Source organism: Sitodiplosis mosellana, unplaced genomic scaffold (assembly GCF_009176505.1).
Source record: "Sitodiplosis mosellana isolate CC-2019 unplaced genomic scaffold, AAFC_SMos_1.0 Smas_scaffold_5948, whole genome shotgun sequence".
NCBI lineage: Eukaryota > Metazoa > Arthropoda > Insecta > Diptera > Cecidomyiidae > Sitodiplosis > Sitodiplosis mosellana.
The window spans coordinates 1-17,955 of NW_022601190.1; the positions used below are offsets into that span (position 1 = coordinate 1).

General features: G+C 35.4%; 3 protein-coding genes across 3 annotated transcripts; all 3 read left to right on the forward strand.

Annotated features, from left to right (window-relative positions):
* Window positions 1-3,398: 3,398 nt before the first annotated feature.
* Window positions 3,399-6,690, forward strand: LOC129573109 (atlastin-like). The gene is made up of 8 exons (XM_055453338.1): window positions 3,399-3,689; window positions 3,776-4,555; window positions 4,623-4,778; window positions 5,074-5,202; window positions 5,330-5,479; window positions 5,613-5,846; window positions 5,907-6,035; window positions 6,146-6,690. Exons 1-8 carry the CDS (start codon window positions 3,429-3,431, stop codon window positions 6,515-6,517), a joined length of 2,211 nt encoding a protein of 736 aa, XP_055309313.1. The 5' UTR covers window positions 3,399-3,428; the 3' UTR covers window positions 6,518-6,690.
* A 1,860-nt stretch (window positions 6,691-8,550) lies between these two features.
* Window positions 8,551-11,805, forward strand: LOC129573110 (atlastin-like). The gene is made up of 8 exons (XM_055453339.1): window positions 8,551-9,051; window positions 9,137-9,916; window positions 9,986-10,141; window positions 10,214-10,342; window positions 10,428-10,583; window positions 10,663-10,893; window positions 10,958-11,095; window positions 11,171-11,805. Exons 1-8 carry the CDS (start codon window positions 8,791-8,793, stop codon window positions 11,546-11,548), a joined length of 2,229 nt encoding a protein of 742 aa, XP_055309314.1. The 5' UTR covers window positions 8,551-8,790; the 3' UTR covers window positions 11,549-11,805.
* A 1,743-nt stretch (window positions 11,806-13,548) lies between these two features.
* Window positions 13,549-16,522, forward strand: LOC129573111 (atlastin-like). Its single transcript, XM_055453340.1, has 9 exons — window positions 13,549-13,840; window positions 13,941-14,720; window positions 14,780-14,935; window positions 15,016-15,144; window positions 15,230-15,385; window positions 15,464-15,694; window positions 15,767-15,892; window positions 15,978-16,127; window positions 16,243-16,522. The coding sequence occupies exons 1-9, from the start codon at window positions 13,571-13,573 to the stop codon at window positions 16,402-16,404; spliced, it is 2,160 nt and encodes a 719-aa protein (XP_055309315.1). The 5' UTR covers window positions 13,549-13,570; the 3' UTR covers window positions 16,405-16,522.
* Window positions 16,523-17,955: the final 1,433 nt, after the last annotated feature.

A 17,955-nucleotide genomic window follows, 5' to 3' on the forward strand; every position in this document is an offset into this window, starting at 1 on the left:
ATTCAGATGAAAACGAAGCAATTCAGGAGCATTCAGAAGTGCTTCGCCGGATTCAGAAGAAATTCAGATGAAAACGAAGCAATTCAGGAGCATTCAGAAGTGCTTCGCTGGATTCAGAAGAAATTCAGATGAAAACGAAGCAATTCAGGAGCATTCAGAAGTGCTTCGCCGGATTCAGAAGAAATTCAGAAAAAAGAAGCAAAACTGTCCGATTCATCAATGCTTTTTAGTAGCAATTCAGTAGCAAAAATTTACACCCGGGTATGGCTTATCTAATGATGGTAATGTAAAAACAACATAGCATTTTGGTATTTACATTTATGCGTTTCCGAAAAATCTGAATTGGGGAACATTTTGAATACGTCATTCGCATTAACAACTGCGGATAAAAATTATTCACCATAACCCATGATATTTCGTTGTAACTATTCGCTTTCAAGTCCAAATTTAATATCAGTGCTTTCTCAAGTATTGATTATTTCATTTGATAATGAGTGATTTTTAACATTCGAAATACCTAGACTTTTTATAATGAAAGCTAGTAGATCGTTACTGAATGATAACATTTCTAAAATCATTTCGAAATTGATGTTATTAAAAGTTAACCGTCCGATTCGAGTTAGGCCTATAATTTGATTCAATCATATTCAATGTGATCAGAACTAATCACAAAAACTTGTATTGAAAAGAACACCAAAAGTCGCTACTGAAGGAATTGAACTACGCATTTACATTGTAAGGGAGAATTCACTCATTTGCGTCCTTCTTTGCTTTTTAATCAACTTAATTGTTTTCATTTTTTTTAATTTGCAAATTTTTTAGTTTTACTAGAAAAAGATGAGACGTACATCCGCAATCATTCTCCTAGTTGCGGCTTATGTCGTTGATAGAAGTGTTCAAGGTGAACTTGTGCATATTTATATAAACAGTCACAAGCGTGAATGAGAGCAACGATATACAACATTGTGTCCTATATATTCCTCTCTTTCGTGCGCATGTAAATACGCATCACGTCGATGCTCATTGCTCATCGCTCACAGCACAATGCCGTCGCATCGCCTGTCGTTTAAGAACGCGTTGTTTTGAAATTCAAAAAATGGATCCGGTTATGTTATTATTGTAATTACGTGTATTTATAAATGCTATATCGAAGAAAATGATTTTTGGATTTTTTTTTTAATTTAAATATCTTAATTTTGGTTTATTTTTGGGGAAAAAAATCATCTATACAATAGATCTTAGAAATATTCCCGTGTGTATATTTGCTAATTATGTAAAAGCTTGGTGGACTGGAATAAAATAACAAAAAAACTAAATGACAGTAATGTCGTAATCGACCACCTAAAAATTATTCATTATATCAAAGAAAATGTGAATCAAATAAATTGCGTTGTGAATTGTGCAAGGAACAATACTCTCCATTCAAAGCACCGCGGTTTTTTTACACATAGTTCATCACCTGGTAATTTAGTCCCTAGCATTGTTTGTGCATTGTTTAAAGAGGTGAATAGTCATTTAACTCGCAATTGAAGTTGCATATTCGGGATTTTCATTGAACGTTGTGAAAGGTTTTTTCACAATTGAACTGATCGTTTGAAATAATTCCAGTCGATTTTTGCGGAATATCGTACAATACCGACACTGGTCATGATAATGACACGGTGAAAGTGATAATGTTTGGTTTGCATTCATTTGAAATGTTTCCAGCAAGATAGCATTTTAGATGATTCAGCATGAATAAATTAATTAATCAATGTTAGGAACAGTAAAAATCCCCGATTCCAACGTATATTAATAACTCAATGTTTTAGTTTAAAAATGTTGATGTTGGGAGTTTGGGACTTTTATGTTTTTAGCGTTGAATCAACGCCGTTGATCCAATATATGATTCATGTTGAATTTTTGATAATACACTAAAGTCTATAGTCTATAGAATATAGCAGAGAGCAAAATAAAAAAATTTCTGACTACCGAAATTTTTCGTTGAGTACCATTTTTTTCATAGTGTTTTATTAGATTTAATATTTGGTTTTTCGTACATCAAAATGTATATAAATTTCATCATTCATTGTAATGAATGTGAAATGAATTTAGGAAAATCAAGACAAATCATGAATTTAGAAATCAAAAATGCTGTTTCCATCGTTATTAGTTTCATCGTCGTCATCTTCTTCATCTTTGCATACTCGCGCTTCCGAGAAAACTCCCTTAAATACGAAACTATTGGTCAGGAAATCAGAAAGAGCAACCAAATTGTTTGTGCGGACATCAGCTACATTCATTCGCGCTCGACATTGGCGCGTCCTACATCCGAAAATTCCAAATTTGAGCTCAATTGATTTGAAGAAAACTTGGTCTTCATCCTCTTTATGCACCAATTTTGAAGATAAATTCCTTTCAAAACCCCCTGGACTTTGGTTATTTTTCATGTCATTCAAAGATCTTAGCATTGAGTCGATGTGCGATTTCATTGCGATTAGTGTCAATTCATCCGATTGGAGTTGCTTCTGAAGCCGACTGAAGATGAACATAAACAAATCAAAGTCTAGAGAACGCTGGAACCGAAAAAATGTATTTCGCAGAATTGATATGATGATTCAATTCTTACTTGTTCTCCAAAATATTAAAAATGTTTGTATTTATCAGCTGGTGAATGTGTTTTATTCTTCTTTCTCTTTCTCTCTCTTCGGATCTGATGTGAAAAATCGGTATTGTTTTTGTATTTGTCACATTCATTTGGACTACCGAAAATACAATTTTTGACTACCGAAATGAAATCTTAACTACCGGTTTTGTGCTTGAATCACGCTTATTTTACTCCCTGGAATATAGAAAAAGATTCCTTTATTTAATTTTATCTCATTTTTCTACAATATTCTGAAAATAAATAATATTCACCATATTTCTGAGATTATATTTAATTTTCATAGATTATTTTTGAACAAATTCAGAGGGGGTTTGGGCCTTGTGATTGTAACTCCTTCTATTCTGAGCATTTACGACGAAAAATGAACATAAATACTACTTCAATCATTAAATGTGATGTTGCTAAAAAAATCACAGCTGAACGTAAAAAGTTATTCCCCTGATTAAGAGTCTCAAGTATTCATCATTATTCAATGTTATTGATAACGGAATACTACGCTTATGTTATGATGTGTGCAAAATTTTTGATTTTTTTTTTTCACTCCAATTGATCGGTTAGATTTTATCATCAAATGCTTTTAAGCACTGTCGTACTGACTGGTTGTTGGTTTTTTTTTCTGCGTATAAAGTGAGATTGAAGCACTGAAAGATTGAAGATTTCTATTTTTGAAAAAATCCCCGTCTAAACAGCTGACCAACATTCGTCGATAAGAAATGTATGAATCGTTATTATATATATAATGGCAGAAGCCGATTCTTGAGTCAGTATACAAACTGAAGCCATGAAAATCGGTTGTGTATTAACATTGGCTGTGGCGGTGTTTTGCCAGAAAGTGTCTAGTGATGAGTTAGATTCCGTGAGTGCCATTCAGATTGTGTCACCTAAAGATCATGTGTTCAACTTGGAATTGGATGGGATAAAGAGTATTTTGGAGAATGATTCGATCAAAGATCGAAATGTTGTTGTTGTTTCTATCGCCGGTGCATTTCGTCAAGGAAAATCGTTCTTGTTGAACTTTTTCATAAAGTATTTGTACGCTCAGGTAAAACAGATTCAGATTTGGAATACAATTTTGATCTAAAAAAAATAAAAAAAACCTAAAACTCATTTTTCCTTCGTAAAAAATAGTACAAAAAGCATGACGTATCCGATTGGTTGGGTGAAGAAAACAACAGCAGTGGATTGACTGGGTTCAAGTGGCGCAGTGGACGGAAGCGTGAAACCACTGGAATCTGGATGTGGTCAGAGGTGTTCACCCATGATTTTTCGAACGGCGAAAAGGTTGCGATCATTCTACTGGACACACAAGGAATCTTTGATGATCAAAGTTCGGTCCGTGATTGTACAACGATTTTTGCCTTGAGTATGATGCTGTCATCGGTTCAGTGCTACAATGTCATGCAGAATATCAAAGAAGACGATTTGCAACATTTGGAGCTATTCACTGAGTATGGACGATTGGCACTGGAAGAATCGACTTTAAAACCGTTCCAGAAACTACTTTTCATCGTTCGAGACTGGCCGTACGCCTTTGAAACCGACTACGGTTGGCATGGCCAGAAGATAATTGATGAAATTATGACTGGAAATGAAGAGCAAACAAATGATATGCGCCAGTTACGCAGACGAATTGATTCGAGTTTCGATGATATTGGCGCATTTCTGATGCCCCATCCAGGATCAATCGTTGCTCGGGGAAACAGCTTCACCGGCAATATCCATCAAATTTCAGCCGAATTCAGAAAATATGTCAAAGAATTGGTGCGGGGAATATTCGCTCCGGACAAGCTCATTGTAAAGACAATGAATGGTGGAAAAGTACGCGTTCGTGATTTAATCCCATATTTGCAAGCATATTTGAACATTTTCAACGGTGATGCATTGCCCGAACCAAAAACCGTATTCATGGTATGTGTGTATTGATAAGTTTGTCAATTTGATCGATAATTTGACCAATTTTCATTTGTTTTGATAGGCCACTGCTGAGGCGAGTATGCAAATAATGCTCACCGACTGTGTAAATTATTACGTTGATACGATGCAGAAACTAATCAACGGAGTGACATCATATTTTAGCCAAATCGAACTCATAACGGCTCATCAGAAAACAAAAGGCGAAGCTATTGGACAGGTTGGTGTTCAGTAATACACAGTAAAAAATAAAAGTCCACATCTAGCCGTTTTTTCAGCTAAAAACGCATTCAGCCGATATTGCTGCTAGTAATTTGAGCTGCAGGCGAAATTCCGCTTATAATCTAGTCGGTTTTTCGTCTGAAACTCAATTTACTAGGCAAAATATAAGGCGCCCACTCTACCAGTCGAAATTCCGCCTAAGTGTGGACTTTTATTTTTTACTGTGTAGAGTAGTGTTTTAGATATTTTGGTAATATAAAATAATTCGTTCCAATTTCAATTCTCCAAAATAGTTCCAGTCAAAACCAAAACTAGGCGGCGATAGATTCGTGTCTTCCTTCCAAAAGAAAATTGAAGCTGAAATTGAAGAAAAATTCGTAGCTTTTAATCAAACCAACGAGGCAAAATATAAACATTTCGTGGTAAGTGTCGATTGGTTTTATTTAGACTATTCTGTGATCATTTTGCTTTGCTAATTCCTATCAATTTCTTTATTATTGTTTGTTTTTATTTAATCTCCAATTATTGAATTTAATCATTTCGCTACAGGAAATGGCCAATTTAAATAACGACAAAATCTGTGCTGAGATAAAAGCCACATTTGAGAATGAATTGGTCAATCAAATCGATAAGTCATCATTGAAATCTTCAGATGTGCACAATTTGCTCGCGAACTTGAAGCAATCTGCATTGCAAAGGGTAGGCCATTCTCATGTTATTCCCACTTTGTTATGATTTACTGTTAGGCCGTTATTTTTACTTCTCTGTAATTCATATGGATAGTTGTAGAATTTGACGAATTCAATCAATTGATTTTTGATTTATTTTACAGTTTGATTCAGAGAAAATGGGCGATGGAGATATATCCAATGGTTTCCGGGGAAAACTTACACAGAATTTGGACGGAATTCAATCGTCAATAATTAAAGCATCGGAGTCATATCATGAATGTTTGAATCATTATACGGATGCATCACAAAGATCACTTGCAAGCATCGACACATTTTTCAATCAAAATGATCTCATCAAAGCTCATCAAAATGCAAAGAAAGAGGCGAAAGACCAGGTTTGTTTTTCGGATCATTTCTTGGTTGGTCACTTTTTCTAACGTAGTTTCTTTTTGCAGTTTTCGGAGAGGACGACACTTGTGGATCTCAAATATACATCCACTCTTCAACATAGACTCGAAAATGAGATCGAAGCAAAATTGCCCGCTTTGGAACAATCAAATGAAGGAAAGCGACATGCATTTGTGGTATGTATAGCGATTTTAAGTCTGAAACATTTACTTAAGAGTTCAGTTTTTAGTTGGAAAAATGTCAAAGTATAAATTCTCACCCATTTATCTAATAATTCCAACTTTAGGAAAGAGCAAATGCACACAATGGCATCATCAGTGGAGAAATTGGCTCGAAATTCAATAATCAAGTATTGAATGGAATCGGAACGAATTATTTGAGCGACGACTCATTCTTCAGTTTGTTCATTAGTTCTAAACGCGCTGCATTGGACGAGTTTGCTACACGAAAAATGGGCGATGGAGACATTTCCAATGTTTTCCGTGAAAAATTGGAACGAGATTTGGATAATATGCAAGCTGCATTGAAACAAAGAAACGAAGCAAACAAACCGCCGCCACCCCCAAAGAAGAAGCGAAAGGGCTGGAAAAAAGTTGTGGGAGCTGTAGTGAATGCTGCAGCACATGTGGCTGGCGCTGCCATAGCTTCTGGAGTATAAGATATGAAGAACAATCAATGGTGGACAACCAATGGCACATATGCCATGAAAATTTAGCCTTGTGATACAGCTTAAGTTCACATTTTATTTAAGAAAGATAATTTATTTTGATTTTCTGAATGGTATAACGTTGGAAGAAAAAGTGTGTCAATAAAAACAAGAATAACAACATATTTGCTATGAATTTAATTTTCAAGTCTCTCCCCGAGTGAATGTGTGTAGAATTATATTTGGAACGGAATTCAGATTTAATCTCAATAGATCGAAATTGTCAATTGATTGGTATTTTTCTGTATCATAATTAAAAAAGTTTCAATTCGAAATGGTTGTCAATATGATTGATTGATACAATTGACATCTTCCGTCTGTATTATATTCAACGTTTGAAATTTTGAAGGCGATTCTTCTTTTAATAACAAGGTACTTCACGGCCACCGAAAAGTTCAATGGAAATTTTCTTATCGAAGACTCAAGACCATCTGTTCGAAATTTTCTGCGATTGTCGCTTAAAATCAATTTTCACTTTATTGAATCACGAACATAGTTTTGATTCTGTTTACAAATATCTACGATGAGGTCCATTGCATGGACAATTGGCATACCGATAATTCCCATGATTTTGTATTACGAAGTGTCAGCTGAAGAGCTGAATGCTGAACTCACCGAGAGCCGTTCGAATAGTAAGTCCGGTCAACCATACATTCCATTTGAAACTGGTGGAATTGAAGCCAATTTTAGAGAATGATAGTATCAAAGATTGACATGTTGTTGTTGTTTCCATTGCCGGTGCATTTCGTCAAGGTAAATCGCGTCCGGTGATTGTGCCCAATAAGAGCCTGTGTACAGAACTGTGTACAAGAGCCTGTTGCATAGCAGCACCGTACGTTGTTTGCTGTGTTCTGCCTTGTTTGTGTTTGCTCTACTATGCTTCAGATGACACAATAGAATCATTCAGTGCGCACGTACACAATAGTTCTGACACTTTGCCGTCGTTTGCAGTTGTGGCGTTAGTTATGCAACATCATTCTGACAAGCACCGTACGGTAAATCGTTTTTATTGAACTTTTTTGTCAAATATTCAAACGCTGAGGTAATAACTCAATTACATTTTTTGTAAATATCTGATGGCGACATTTTCATTTTGTCTTGTATCTTTCATTGAACAGTATAAAGTGAACAAAGGTGAAAACAGGAAGCATGGGTTCAATAGCCAGATGGGCGAGTTTTCTGTTTCTATTTGTATGTGTATTTCCTGCTGATGACCATGAATTTAATTTGTTTATATTCCTTAGCTGCGCATCGAAGTGAGAAGAACCTGCTTGTATATCGTGGATTGAGAGTTCATTTTATTCTTCGTCAATACATCATGAGAATGAAAGTTTTAGAGCAATTCGAGCTCAATCAGTTGTTTGCAATACTGGTAGAAATGGAATATTTGTTCAGCAGAAGAATGACTCAATGCACAATCTGATTTATTCTGCCGGCTTTAACAAGCATCTTCTTGAATTTACACAAAGTTTATCATGTATTTCTCAATACTCTTTGCAACATCAACGGGGGTTTCAACAAAAAAAAGACCAACTTGATTGATTCATATTCTTCTCAGAAGAATCTTCTGTCAGTCATACACGGCATTGCTGTAACGATCGTCTATAATATTTGCATGCGCTTGGGATCTGAATGTCAAATGATATTTAGAAATCAAATAAATTACGCAAAATAAAGAGAATAACTGTCGTCAATGTAAACGGTGAATCACATATGATTGAATAAGGTCAACGGTTGATGACGATAAGCATTCGATTATGAACCGGTTTTAGACCGTTTTATTTAGCGAAACATATGAATGATTCATCCAAACAACTTCACTGTGACCCGCTGTCATGCTAGACAAGCTAACAAACAGAGCTACGAACTGAGTGAGTCATATGTACAGTAATTATCAATGCTCGAAGAATGAAGAAGTATTAATAAGATTCATTTTAAAGAGGCGAGCATTCAGTTATCTATTGAACATTTGAAAAGAAAGTAACGAATAAAGAAAATTGTAAAGTTTGTATTTTATTTTTTGTTGTTCTATTTCATTTTGATATGATTTTTATCATGAAAATGCTTGCAACATTGATTTATTTGCCTGTCAAAAATCTGTTCAAGTATTGAGAACTGATTGCGGGGAAGTCCTATAGCCACAATGTGAAGTACATGCTTCTGATAAGGAATCTCTATAAATAACATCAACACACAATTTTTGGGTCAGTTTACATGTTGCTGCCATGAAGATCGTTTGTGTATTATTAGTAGCTGTGGTGATTTTTTGCCAGAAGGCATCCGGTGAGGAGCTAGACGCAGGTCAAGCAATTCAAATTATCACACCGAAGGATCATGTGTTCAACTTGGAATTGGACGGAATAAAGAGTATTTTGGAGAATGATTCGATCACAGATCGAAATGTGGTTGTGGTTTCGATTGCTGGCGCTTTTCGTCAAGGAAAAAGTTTTTTGTTGAACTTTTTCATAAAGTATTTGTACGCTCAGGTAAAATTGAGATTTGGAATACAATTTTGATCCAAAAAAGATAAAAAAAAACCTAAAACTGATTTTTTTTTCTTCTCAATAACAGTACAAAAAGCATGATGTAACCGATTGGATTGGTGAAAAAGAGAATAGTAATGGACTGGAAGGGTTCAAATGGCGCAGTGGTCGGAAGCGTGAAACCACTGGAATTTGGATATGGTCAGAGGTGTTCACCCATGATTATTCGAACGGCGAAAAGGTTGCGATCATTTTACTGGACACACAAGGAATTTTCGATGATCAAAGCACGGTCCGTGATTGCACGACGATTTTTGCCTTGAGTATGATGCTCTCATCGGTTCAGTGCTACAATTTGATGCAGAATATCAAAGAAGATGATTTGCAACATTTGGAGCTATTCACTGAATATGGACGCTTGGCACTGGAAGACTCGACTTCAAAACCGTTCCAGAAACTACTTTTCATCGTTCGAGACTGGCCGTACGCCTTTGAAACCGACTACGGTTGGCATGGCCAGAAGATAATTGATGAAATCATGGCTGGAAATGGTGAACAATCAAACGACATGCGACAGTTACGCAGACGAATTGATTCGAGTTTCGATGATATTGGCGCATTCTTGATGCCATATCCAGGATCAATTGTTGCACGCGGAAACAATTTCACCGGTGATGTAAAGCAAATTTCGCCGGATTTCCGAAAATATGTCAAAGAATTGATGCGGGGAATATTCGCTCCAAACAAGCTCATTGTTAAGAAAATAAACGGGGAGAAGGTACGCGTTCGTGATGTGATCCCATATTTGCAAGCATATTTGAACATTTTCAACGGTGACGATTTGCCCGAACCAAAAACCGTATTCTTGGTATGTGTGAAATGATAATGATTTTGTCTGTTTAATCGATAACTTGACCAATTTTCATTTTTTTGATAGGCCACCGCTGAGGCGAGTATGCAAATATTACTCACCGACTGCGTCCATTATTACGTTGAGACGATGCAGAAACTAATCAATGAAGCGGCTTCTTATTTCAGCTACAGTGATCTCGTAACCACTCATCAAAACACAAAAAGCGAAGCGATTGCACAGGTTAGTGTTTCAAACATTTTTGATTTTCAATCAAATGAATCAATATCTTCAATTTCCCACTTTTGAAAATAGTTCCAGTCAAAACCGAAACTTGGCGGCGATAGATTTGCATCTTCTTTCCAGAAGAAAATTGAAGCTGAAATCGATGACAAATTCGTTGCATTTAACGAAACGAATGAAGCGAAATACACAAATTTTGTGGTAAATGTTACATTTCCATTGCCTTGAGCTTGTGACTTTTTTCTGCCTATTGTGCTTATAAATTAATTCGATGCTCTGATTGCAGGAAAAAGCCCGTTTGCATAATGACAAAATCTGCGGCGGAATAAAAGATACGTGCCAAAGGAAATTAATTGGTGAAATCGAAAATCTGCCATTCCCGTTGAAACTCTCGGATATGAATGCTTTGTTTTCAAATTTGAAGCAATCCGCTTTGGAAGAGGTACATCATTCGCGACTTATTATCGAACTTGCCTCATGAATTTTGCATTTGAAACATAATTTTCATCGTTTTTCTGCAGTTCAATTCAAAGAAAATGGGTGATGATCAAGTGTCCAGTGAATTTCGTGAAAAACTCCAACAAGACTTGGAGGGAATTCAGTCGGCTCTTGTAACAGTATCGGAATCATTTAATGAATGCTTGAAGTACTATAGTGATACCCTTCATAAATCGGTTGATGGTGACTCATACCAAAGTCAAAATGATCTAATTAAACTTCATCAAAATACCAAGAACGAAGCAAGAGCACAGGTATGACTCTAAATTCTTTTCTTTTGTCAAACTCTCTTTTCATTTTGATCAATTTTCTCCATAGTTTGAAGGGAATACCAAACATTTAAACGATAAATTTGCCGGCCTGACATCGACTTTCCATCGTAGAATCGAAAATGAAATCGAAGGAAAGCTACCAGCCCTCGAGCAATCGAATGCAGACAAGCAGAATGCTTTTGTCGTATGTATCAAAATCGATTTAAATTTTTTTCCAATTTTTAGTCTCCATAGACTAAACGATCTCTGTTTATTTCAGGAAAAAGCGAAAGCACACAACGAAATCATCGTTGGAGAAATCAAGGCCAAATTCGAGAATCGAGTGCTCACTTCAATCGGTGGAAATTATTTAAATGACGATTCGTTCATCAATTTGTTCATGACTTCGAAATTGTCCGCTTTGGATGAGTTTGCCTCACGAAAGTTGGGTGACGGAGATATTTCAAACAACTATCGAGAGCGATTGGAACGAGACATGGATAGTATGCAAGCTTCGTTAAAACAAGCAAATGAAGCAAATAAACCGACACAGCCACCACAACAAGAAACTGGAGGAGGAAAAGACTCAATTGGTCTTGCAATCATAGATCTAATAGGAAAAATAGCAACAGCCGCCATTGCCAAAAGCGGTTCTTAATGTGGACAAAATTGTACATAAGCAAAAATATTATTTTATTTGGATCGTAATAAATACATGAAAACAAAATAAACAGAAATTATTTAGTTTCCTCTATGAATATAAAAGAAAAGAAAGCTAGCAAATGGTAGTTCTATGTCATAAATTCAATTAAATTTTTAAGCAACATTTAGAAAATAATATTTGTAAAATATTTGAATTAATATGAATGTACTTGAAAATGCGAATTAAACATAAATATTTCCTTGAAATCAAAACACACGCTGTTATTACCATTTTTATCAAATCACAGCTAACATTCAATCTCAAAACCATCAAGTTCGTACAATGACTGCTTTTCTATCTCGTCAATGTGCTCCATATCATTAATGCCTTAAGCCATTTGTGCCCATTCAAAGAAATATTATAAAAATATTTTGACAATCATAGCGAAAGTTGTTGAAATGGTACATTAACCTAATCTCCGCAGGAATTTTTTTACGATTTTTTTCCGGTGAAACCTGACAGAGGGACATAAAATACGTAAATATAAATCCAATTTTTGTTGAATATGTACAAATTATTTTCAAACGTTGATATCTCTAGAAAAATCTATCGAAATTCTATTTTTCAATATAAGAAATTAAAGCTGATCATCACCAAGAAAGTTTTTAAAGTCGGTAGTTTTTGGCGTGAATTTTGCGCACTTTTCTCACTGATGCCATATAATATCATCGCGTCGAATGGGTTAACCCATTAACTACCAGTGGTCGATTTTTCGACCAGTGACTTTCGATATTTTTCTCAGGGTCTATCTCCCTCCCCAGATGGGGAATTTTATTAATTTTTTTTAAAAATAAAGTTTGAAATTCACACTTCCCAATAAGAATATTACAAAATCAATAAAAACGTTTCAAATTGGTCGGATCGATCATCGAATGAAACCAGAAAAGCTCTCTGAAATCGCCAATGTTACTTTTGGCTAAAACGTCAATGTCATTAGCAAGATTGACATTCTACTGACTTAAAAGCATTGAAATGTCAATTGCTTTGACGTTCTAGGCACAAATTTCCGAGAGTCTTTGGAAAAAAAATCCCCTAAGAAATTCTACAAATTTGTACTGAATTTTCAATTTTTCTATCGCTGTTAAAGATAAATGGGACTCATATCTCACGATTTGCGAAGTCTACTGTTATTTTTAGACCAAAATTGATAGTATTTGAAAGTATCGCAATTTGAAAACAAAATAAGAATCCTGGTAATTAATTAGTAGCTGGGTTAGTAGCTATTATTGCTAGCGTTGTTAATAAATCAACATATCAAAAAGCACAAACAAGTGCATTAATACGATCGTGTAAGTTAAAATAATCGGTGCAGACAATGGCAACAGCTGTTCATTTCAATGTATATAATCGTGTTTTATGTTATATTTGAAAACAACGTAGAAAAAGTAATCACAACTGTATAAATAACAACAATAAAAATCTTAGCGTAAAATCTCTGCATGTCGTATTAAAACCTTCGATTAGAAACCACAAAAAATAATCTGTTTCAATCTAAACACGTCGGTACTTTCCCCAATTTCAGCTCAGTCGATTCATTCGTTTAGAATGAGTTGAAAGAAAAATGCGCGAAAACTAATCAGCGATCGTCGCACAAAGTGATTGATTCGTCTGACGTCATTAAATTAGAATTGCTGTTTAAGTATTTTTCCATGTCCAAGTTTTTAGTCGACAAAAATATGAAACGAAGTATTTGAATTGATGTGTTGAGCATTGATAAACGAGGAAACAGTTCCGAGATTAAATGAAATTGAAAGAAAAAAACGCTTCAACTGTTCAAGTGATACCGAAAAATCCCCTTATCATAGCATCCAATGCAAAATACCCTGTCCGCTCCAATCATCATCGTAGACTAATCTTTCAGGGAATTTTAAATAGAATTTTGGAAATTTTGAACCACACTGGGTCTGCGATAAAGACAAGCATCGACTATAAATAATCAGTAGCGATCGGTTTTCATTCAGTTTACGAACAACCACGATGAGGATCGTTTCGTGGGCAATTGGCTTACCGTTAATTCTCGGTGTTTTGCATTACAAAGTATCGGCTGAAGAGCTGAACTCACCACGAGCCGTTCGAATAGTAAATCCAGTGAACCATACATTCCATTTGGAAGTGGATGATTTAAAGCCAATTTTGGAAAATGATAATATCAAAGATCGACATGTTGTTGTTGTTTCCATTGCCGGTGCATTTCGTCAAGGCAAATCGTTTCTGCTGAACTTTTTCGTCAAGTACTTAAATGCTCAGGTAAATAGTTCATTTGAATAAAGAGAGAATAGTTGGAAGAACCCGAAATGAAAGTAACAAAACAATCTCATTCATGAACTAAATTGTCTTTATTAAACAGTATAAACGTCACGATGTATCCGATTGGATTGGCGAGAAAGAGAGTAGCAGTGCAGTGAATGGATTTAAATTCCGAGGCGGTCGCAAACCTGAAACGATTGGTATTTGGTTATGGTCGGAGATATTCACCCATGACTACCCAAATGGAGAAAAAGTAGCAATTATTCTGGTGGACACACAAGGGATCTTCGACAGCAAAAGTAGCATACACGATTGCACGACTATTTTTGCCTTAAGCATGATGTTATCATCAGTTCAATGCTACAATATCATGCAAAATATTCGAGAGGATGACGTTCAGCATTTGGAGCTATTTACGGAATATGGGCGACTGGCTCTTGAACATTCCAATGAAAAACCATTCCAAAAGTTGTTATTCATTGTGCGCGATTGGCCGTATGCATTCGAAACACCCTATGGTTGGGATGGTCACAAAGTGATTGACGATTTTCTACTCGAAAATGAAGATCAAACACCAGAGATGCGCATGCTGAGAGCACGCATCAAGACCAGCTTCGAGAAAATCCAGGCATATTTAATGCCTCATCCAGGTTTTACCGTAACGCAAGGAAGCAATTTTACCGGAAATTTGGCAGAAATTTCGCCCGAATTCATAAAATATGTCAAGGAATTGGTACCAGCACTTTTCGCACCAGAGAATCTCATCGTTAAACGGATCAATGGGGAGAAAGTTCGAGCTCGCGATTTAATTCAGTACTTAAAAAGTTATACACAAATTTTCAATGGAGACACACTACCCGAACCAAAAACGGTGCTCATGGTATGTTCTGAAAATATTTGATGCTTGAATTACGAAATGATTAACGATCATTTTTATAGGCTACCGCTGAAGCAAACTATCAAATTGTTTACACCGATTGTTTAAATCGGTACATCGATTCAATGCAACATTCGCTCAATGCAGTCGAATCATATCTGAGTGAAGAAGCGCTTATGCAACTACATAATCGTGTTCAAAATGAATCATTAGCACAGGTACGATGCATAGAATTAGTTGTTTGAATTTTTATTCAAAAAAGAAGTTTTTTCATTTAAACTTTTTCCATTCAAAACAGTTTGCTTCGAAGCCAAAACTTGGTGGCGATGAACTGGCTACAAAATTCATGAAGAGAATCGAAAGCAGCACACAGGAAAAGTTCGTTGCATTTAAGGCAGAAAATGAGAGGAAACGTCAAGATTTCATTGTGAGTTGAACATTTCATTGTGGTTTATGACCCGAAAATGATCAATTTAATCATTTAACTTGAATTCTCTCTAAAAAAAACACAGCAAAAAGCCAACATACACAATGCGAAAATAATTGGTGAAATTTTCGAGGCGGCCAAGAAAAAAGTGCAAAGTGCAACGGAAAATTCAGGCCCAGATTTGAAAATCACTGATTTGAGTAATGGTTTTAATGCAGCGAAACAAGTCGCTTTGGAAGAGGTTAGTTCATTTACAACATAATACGATTTTCTTGCAATATTGATTTAACTTGACCAATTTGATTCCTTTTCCCATCAGTTTGACCGAACTAAAATGGGTGAAGCTGATATTTCCAATAGTTTCCGTGTGGGACTTTCACAAAATTTGGATAATTTCAATGCGGCGTTGGCAAAGACGTTGGAAAACTTCAATGAACGTCTGAATCATTATACAAATTCCATGCAGAGTTCACTTGATCAGGTTGAATATTACCACCAGGCTGATTTTGTAAACCTTCACCAACGAGTTAAAAGTGAAGCAATATCTCAGGTGTGCTACTAAGCCAAAAGAAATCGACCTGTTTTGAGAACGTAATTAAAATTTATTCTATTTTAAAACCAGTTTATTCAGACCTCCCAACTGGATGGAGAGATGAAATTCACTATTCAACACAAACTTGATCAAAATCTCGAGGGGAAAATCCGAATTTTTGAAGAGAGAAATGCCGCTAAATATGCCAACTTTGTTGTAAGTTTTGAAACTCAAGCATCAACGCTTTGTGGGAAGTGTTTGAATAATTACGATTTTATTTGTAATATTTCCACAAATGTAGCAACGAGCAAACGTGCACAATGATAACGTCTGCCGGGAGGTAAGAGCATCATTTGAAGTCAAAGTGCGAAATGGAATCGGACCCAATTATTTGAATGACAATGATTTCATTAATCTGTTCATGGGATCGAAACAAAGTTCATTGGATGAGGTAATAATGGTTTAAATTTTACAACAAAATTTCACTAAATTGAGTATCAAATACTTGTTAAACTGAAGTGTTTGAAAAATTACAATCCAAATCTAAATTCATTGTAATTTTCCAGTTCAACGCAAGAAAAATGGGAAACACAGGTGACATTTTTAATCCGTTCCGCGAACGACTCGAACGGGAAATAGATAGTTTGCAAGCAACTCTAAAACAAGTCAACGAAGTGAATAAACCCAAACCAAAGAAGAAGAAGCGCAAGTGGTGGAAGCTTGGATAAATAGACGAATATTCGAACCAATTTTTATATAACTTATTTATTACACGTTAAAAAAAGAGATCCCAATCCAACTCATTGGAAAAATATTGAATAAACAAACAAACAAATATCCGAAAAATGCTTATTTTATATGGAGGATTATTTTCATAGATATCGATTTGAGAACTTGTTAGTAGTTTTAGAACTTAAATTCAAACGATTGAAGAGTAAACTATTTCGAACCTCAAAATAACATTTAAATGGAACCTTCCAAATTATCTGCTGTCAAACTTTATCTCTCTCACACTAACTGTCACACAAACTCGCTAGAATAAAAGAGATATTGTTCGCAGTGGACTAGTGATGAGACTTTATGAGTGGCTAGCGATCGGAAAGAGTTGAACAAAAGCATAAAGTCGCTAAAAATGTTTTCTATCCAAATTAATTGTTTCTACATCCACAATTATGGCGTTCGACTCTGAGTGTCGAAACAATTGTTTTGAATAAAAAACATTTTAAGCGACTATAAGGTTATTTTAAAACCCTTCGATTAGATTTAGTCGCTTAGCACCCCAAAACTGCCCTTTTGAGTGACTAGCGTTTTCAAAAGTCAACCATTTTTGGACATTTCAACATATTTGGTACGTACATTGATTGCATTTGTTCAAAGTTGTTTGCAATCGATTGGAATTTTAATCTCAATACGTACAAAAATTCGATCAAAATGTCTCAAAATAGACGGCTCTACTAGTTAGTCATAAGTTTCATTTTCATAAGTCTTCGAAAAAAGATTGCATTTTGATTGAGAATAACAATTAATCATCATAAGCGCATCAATTCGTTGTCTCGTATGTTTATTTTTCGTCCATATCATAGATGAACTCAGTCTACGATCCCCTCGAAATATCCCAAAGTAAATTATGGTGAAATGGATAATAAATGTTGTTTAAAAAACGCACGCAATAAAAAATATGAGCCCTTGCTCCGATTCAAGCTTGTAACCGAATGAATAATTGGACGAAATCACTTTCGTTTCGGACTTGTGTGCTTGCACAGTGTGCAATCTCCCGCAGCTGATAACAAATGATTGGATTTTTTCTGACACTTTTTTCGATACGATTTCTATTATGTGTTCACTATTATTCCCGTGGTGCTAATCCAAGAGAACATGTTTTTTGTTTAGCATCAAAATCAAAACAATATACGGATAGCACTTTTTTAACACTCACAAAAACATATGCGACAAATAACAAAGGGGAGGAAAACAATTGAGCACCATATGCAGTGATTGTAATTATGCGCGACGCACCCTTCTGCCATTCGGCATCCGATCTGTTTAATAGTTTGATTAACTTCTGTAATTGGTTAGATGACCCAATTGTTCATCACATTGAACACTTTCCATTTTTTCATCAGGCTTTATATCTTGTGAAAATTGAATAGATTCCTTGATAAATAATGGCCCGAATTTTTTAAATTTGTGTTTCGATTTCGAACATTTTTTTTTAAATTGTAGTTTTAATATTTAGTTGCATCCATTCTCTGTCCAGTTGTTTCCTTTATTGACCAGTG

What these genes read in the sequence shown, in the direction of transcription:
- LOC129573109 (XM_055453338.1), top strand. Translation starts at nt 3,429, where the DNA reads ATGAAAATCGGTTGTGTATTAACATTGGCTGTGGCGGTGTTTTGCCAG. An exon ending in AGCAATCTGCATTGCAAAGG is followed by an intron (nt 5,480 to 5,612) that starts GTAGGCCATTCT and finishes TTTATTTTACAG; the next exon opens with TTTGATTCAGAGAAAATGGG. An exon ending in AGAAAGAGGCGAAAGACCAG is followed by an intron (nt 5,847 to 5,906) that starts GTTTGTTTTTCG and finishes TTCTTTTTGCAG; the next exon opens with TTTTCGGAGAGGACGACACT.
- LOC129573110 (XM_055453339.1), top strand. Translation starts at nt 8,791, where the DNA reads ATGAAGATCGTTTGTGTATTATTAGTAGCTGTGGTGATTTTTTGCCAG. An exon ending in TAAAGTATTTGTACGCTCAG is followed by an intron (nt 9,052 to 9,136) that starts GTAAAATTGAGA and finishes TCTCAATAACAG; the next exon opens with TACAAAAAGCATGATGTAAC. An exon ending in ACAAGCAGAATGCTTTTGTC is followed by an intron (nt 11,096 to 11,170) that starts GTATGTATCAAA and finishes TGTTTATTTCAG; the next exon opens with GAAAAAGCGAAAGCACACAA.
- LOC129573111 (XM_055453340.1), top strand. Translation starts at nt 13,571, where the DNA reads ATGAGGATCGTTTCGTGGGCAATTGGCTTACCGTTAATTCTCGGTGTT. An exon ending in AAAATGAATCATTAGCACAG is followed by an intron (nt 14,936 to 15,015) that starts GTACGATGCATA and finishes CATTCAAAACAG; the next exon opens with TTTGCTTCGAAGCCAAAACT. An exon ending in GGAAACGTCAAGATTTCATT is followed by an intron (nt 15,145 to 15,229) that starts GTGAGTTGAACA and finishes AAAAAAACACAG; the next exon opens with CAAAAAGCCAACATACACAA.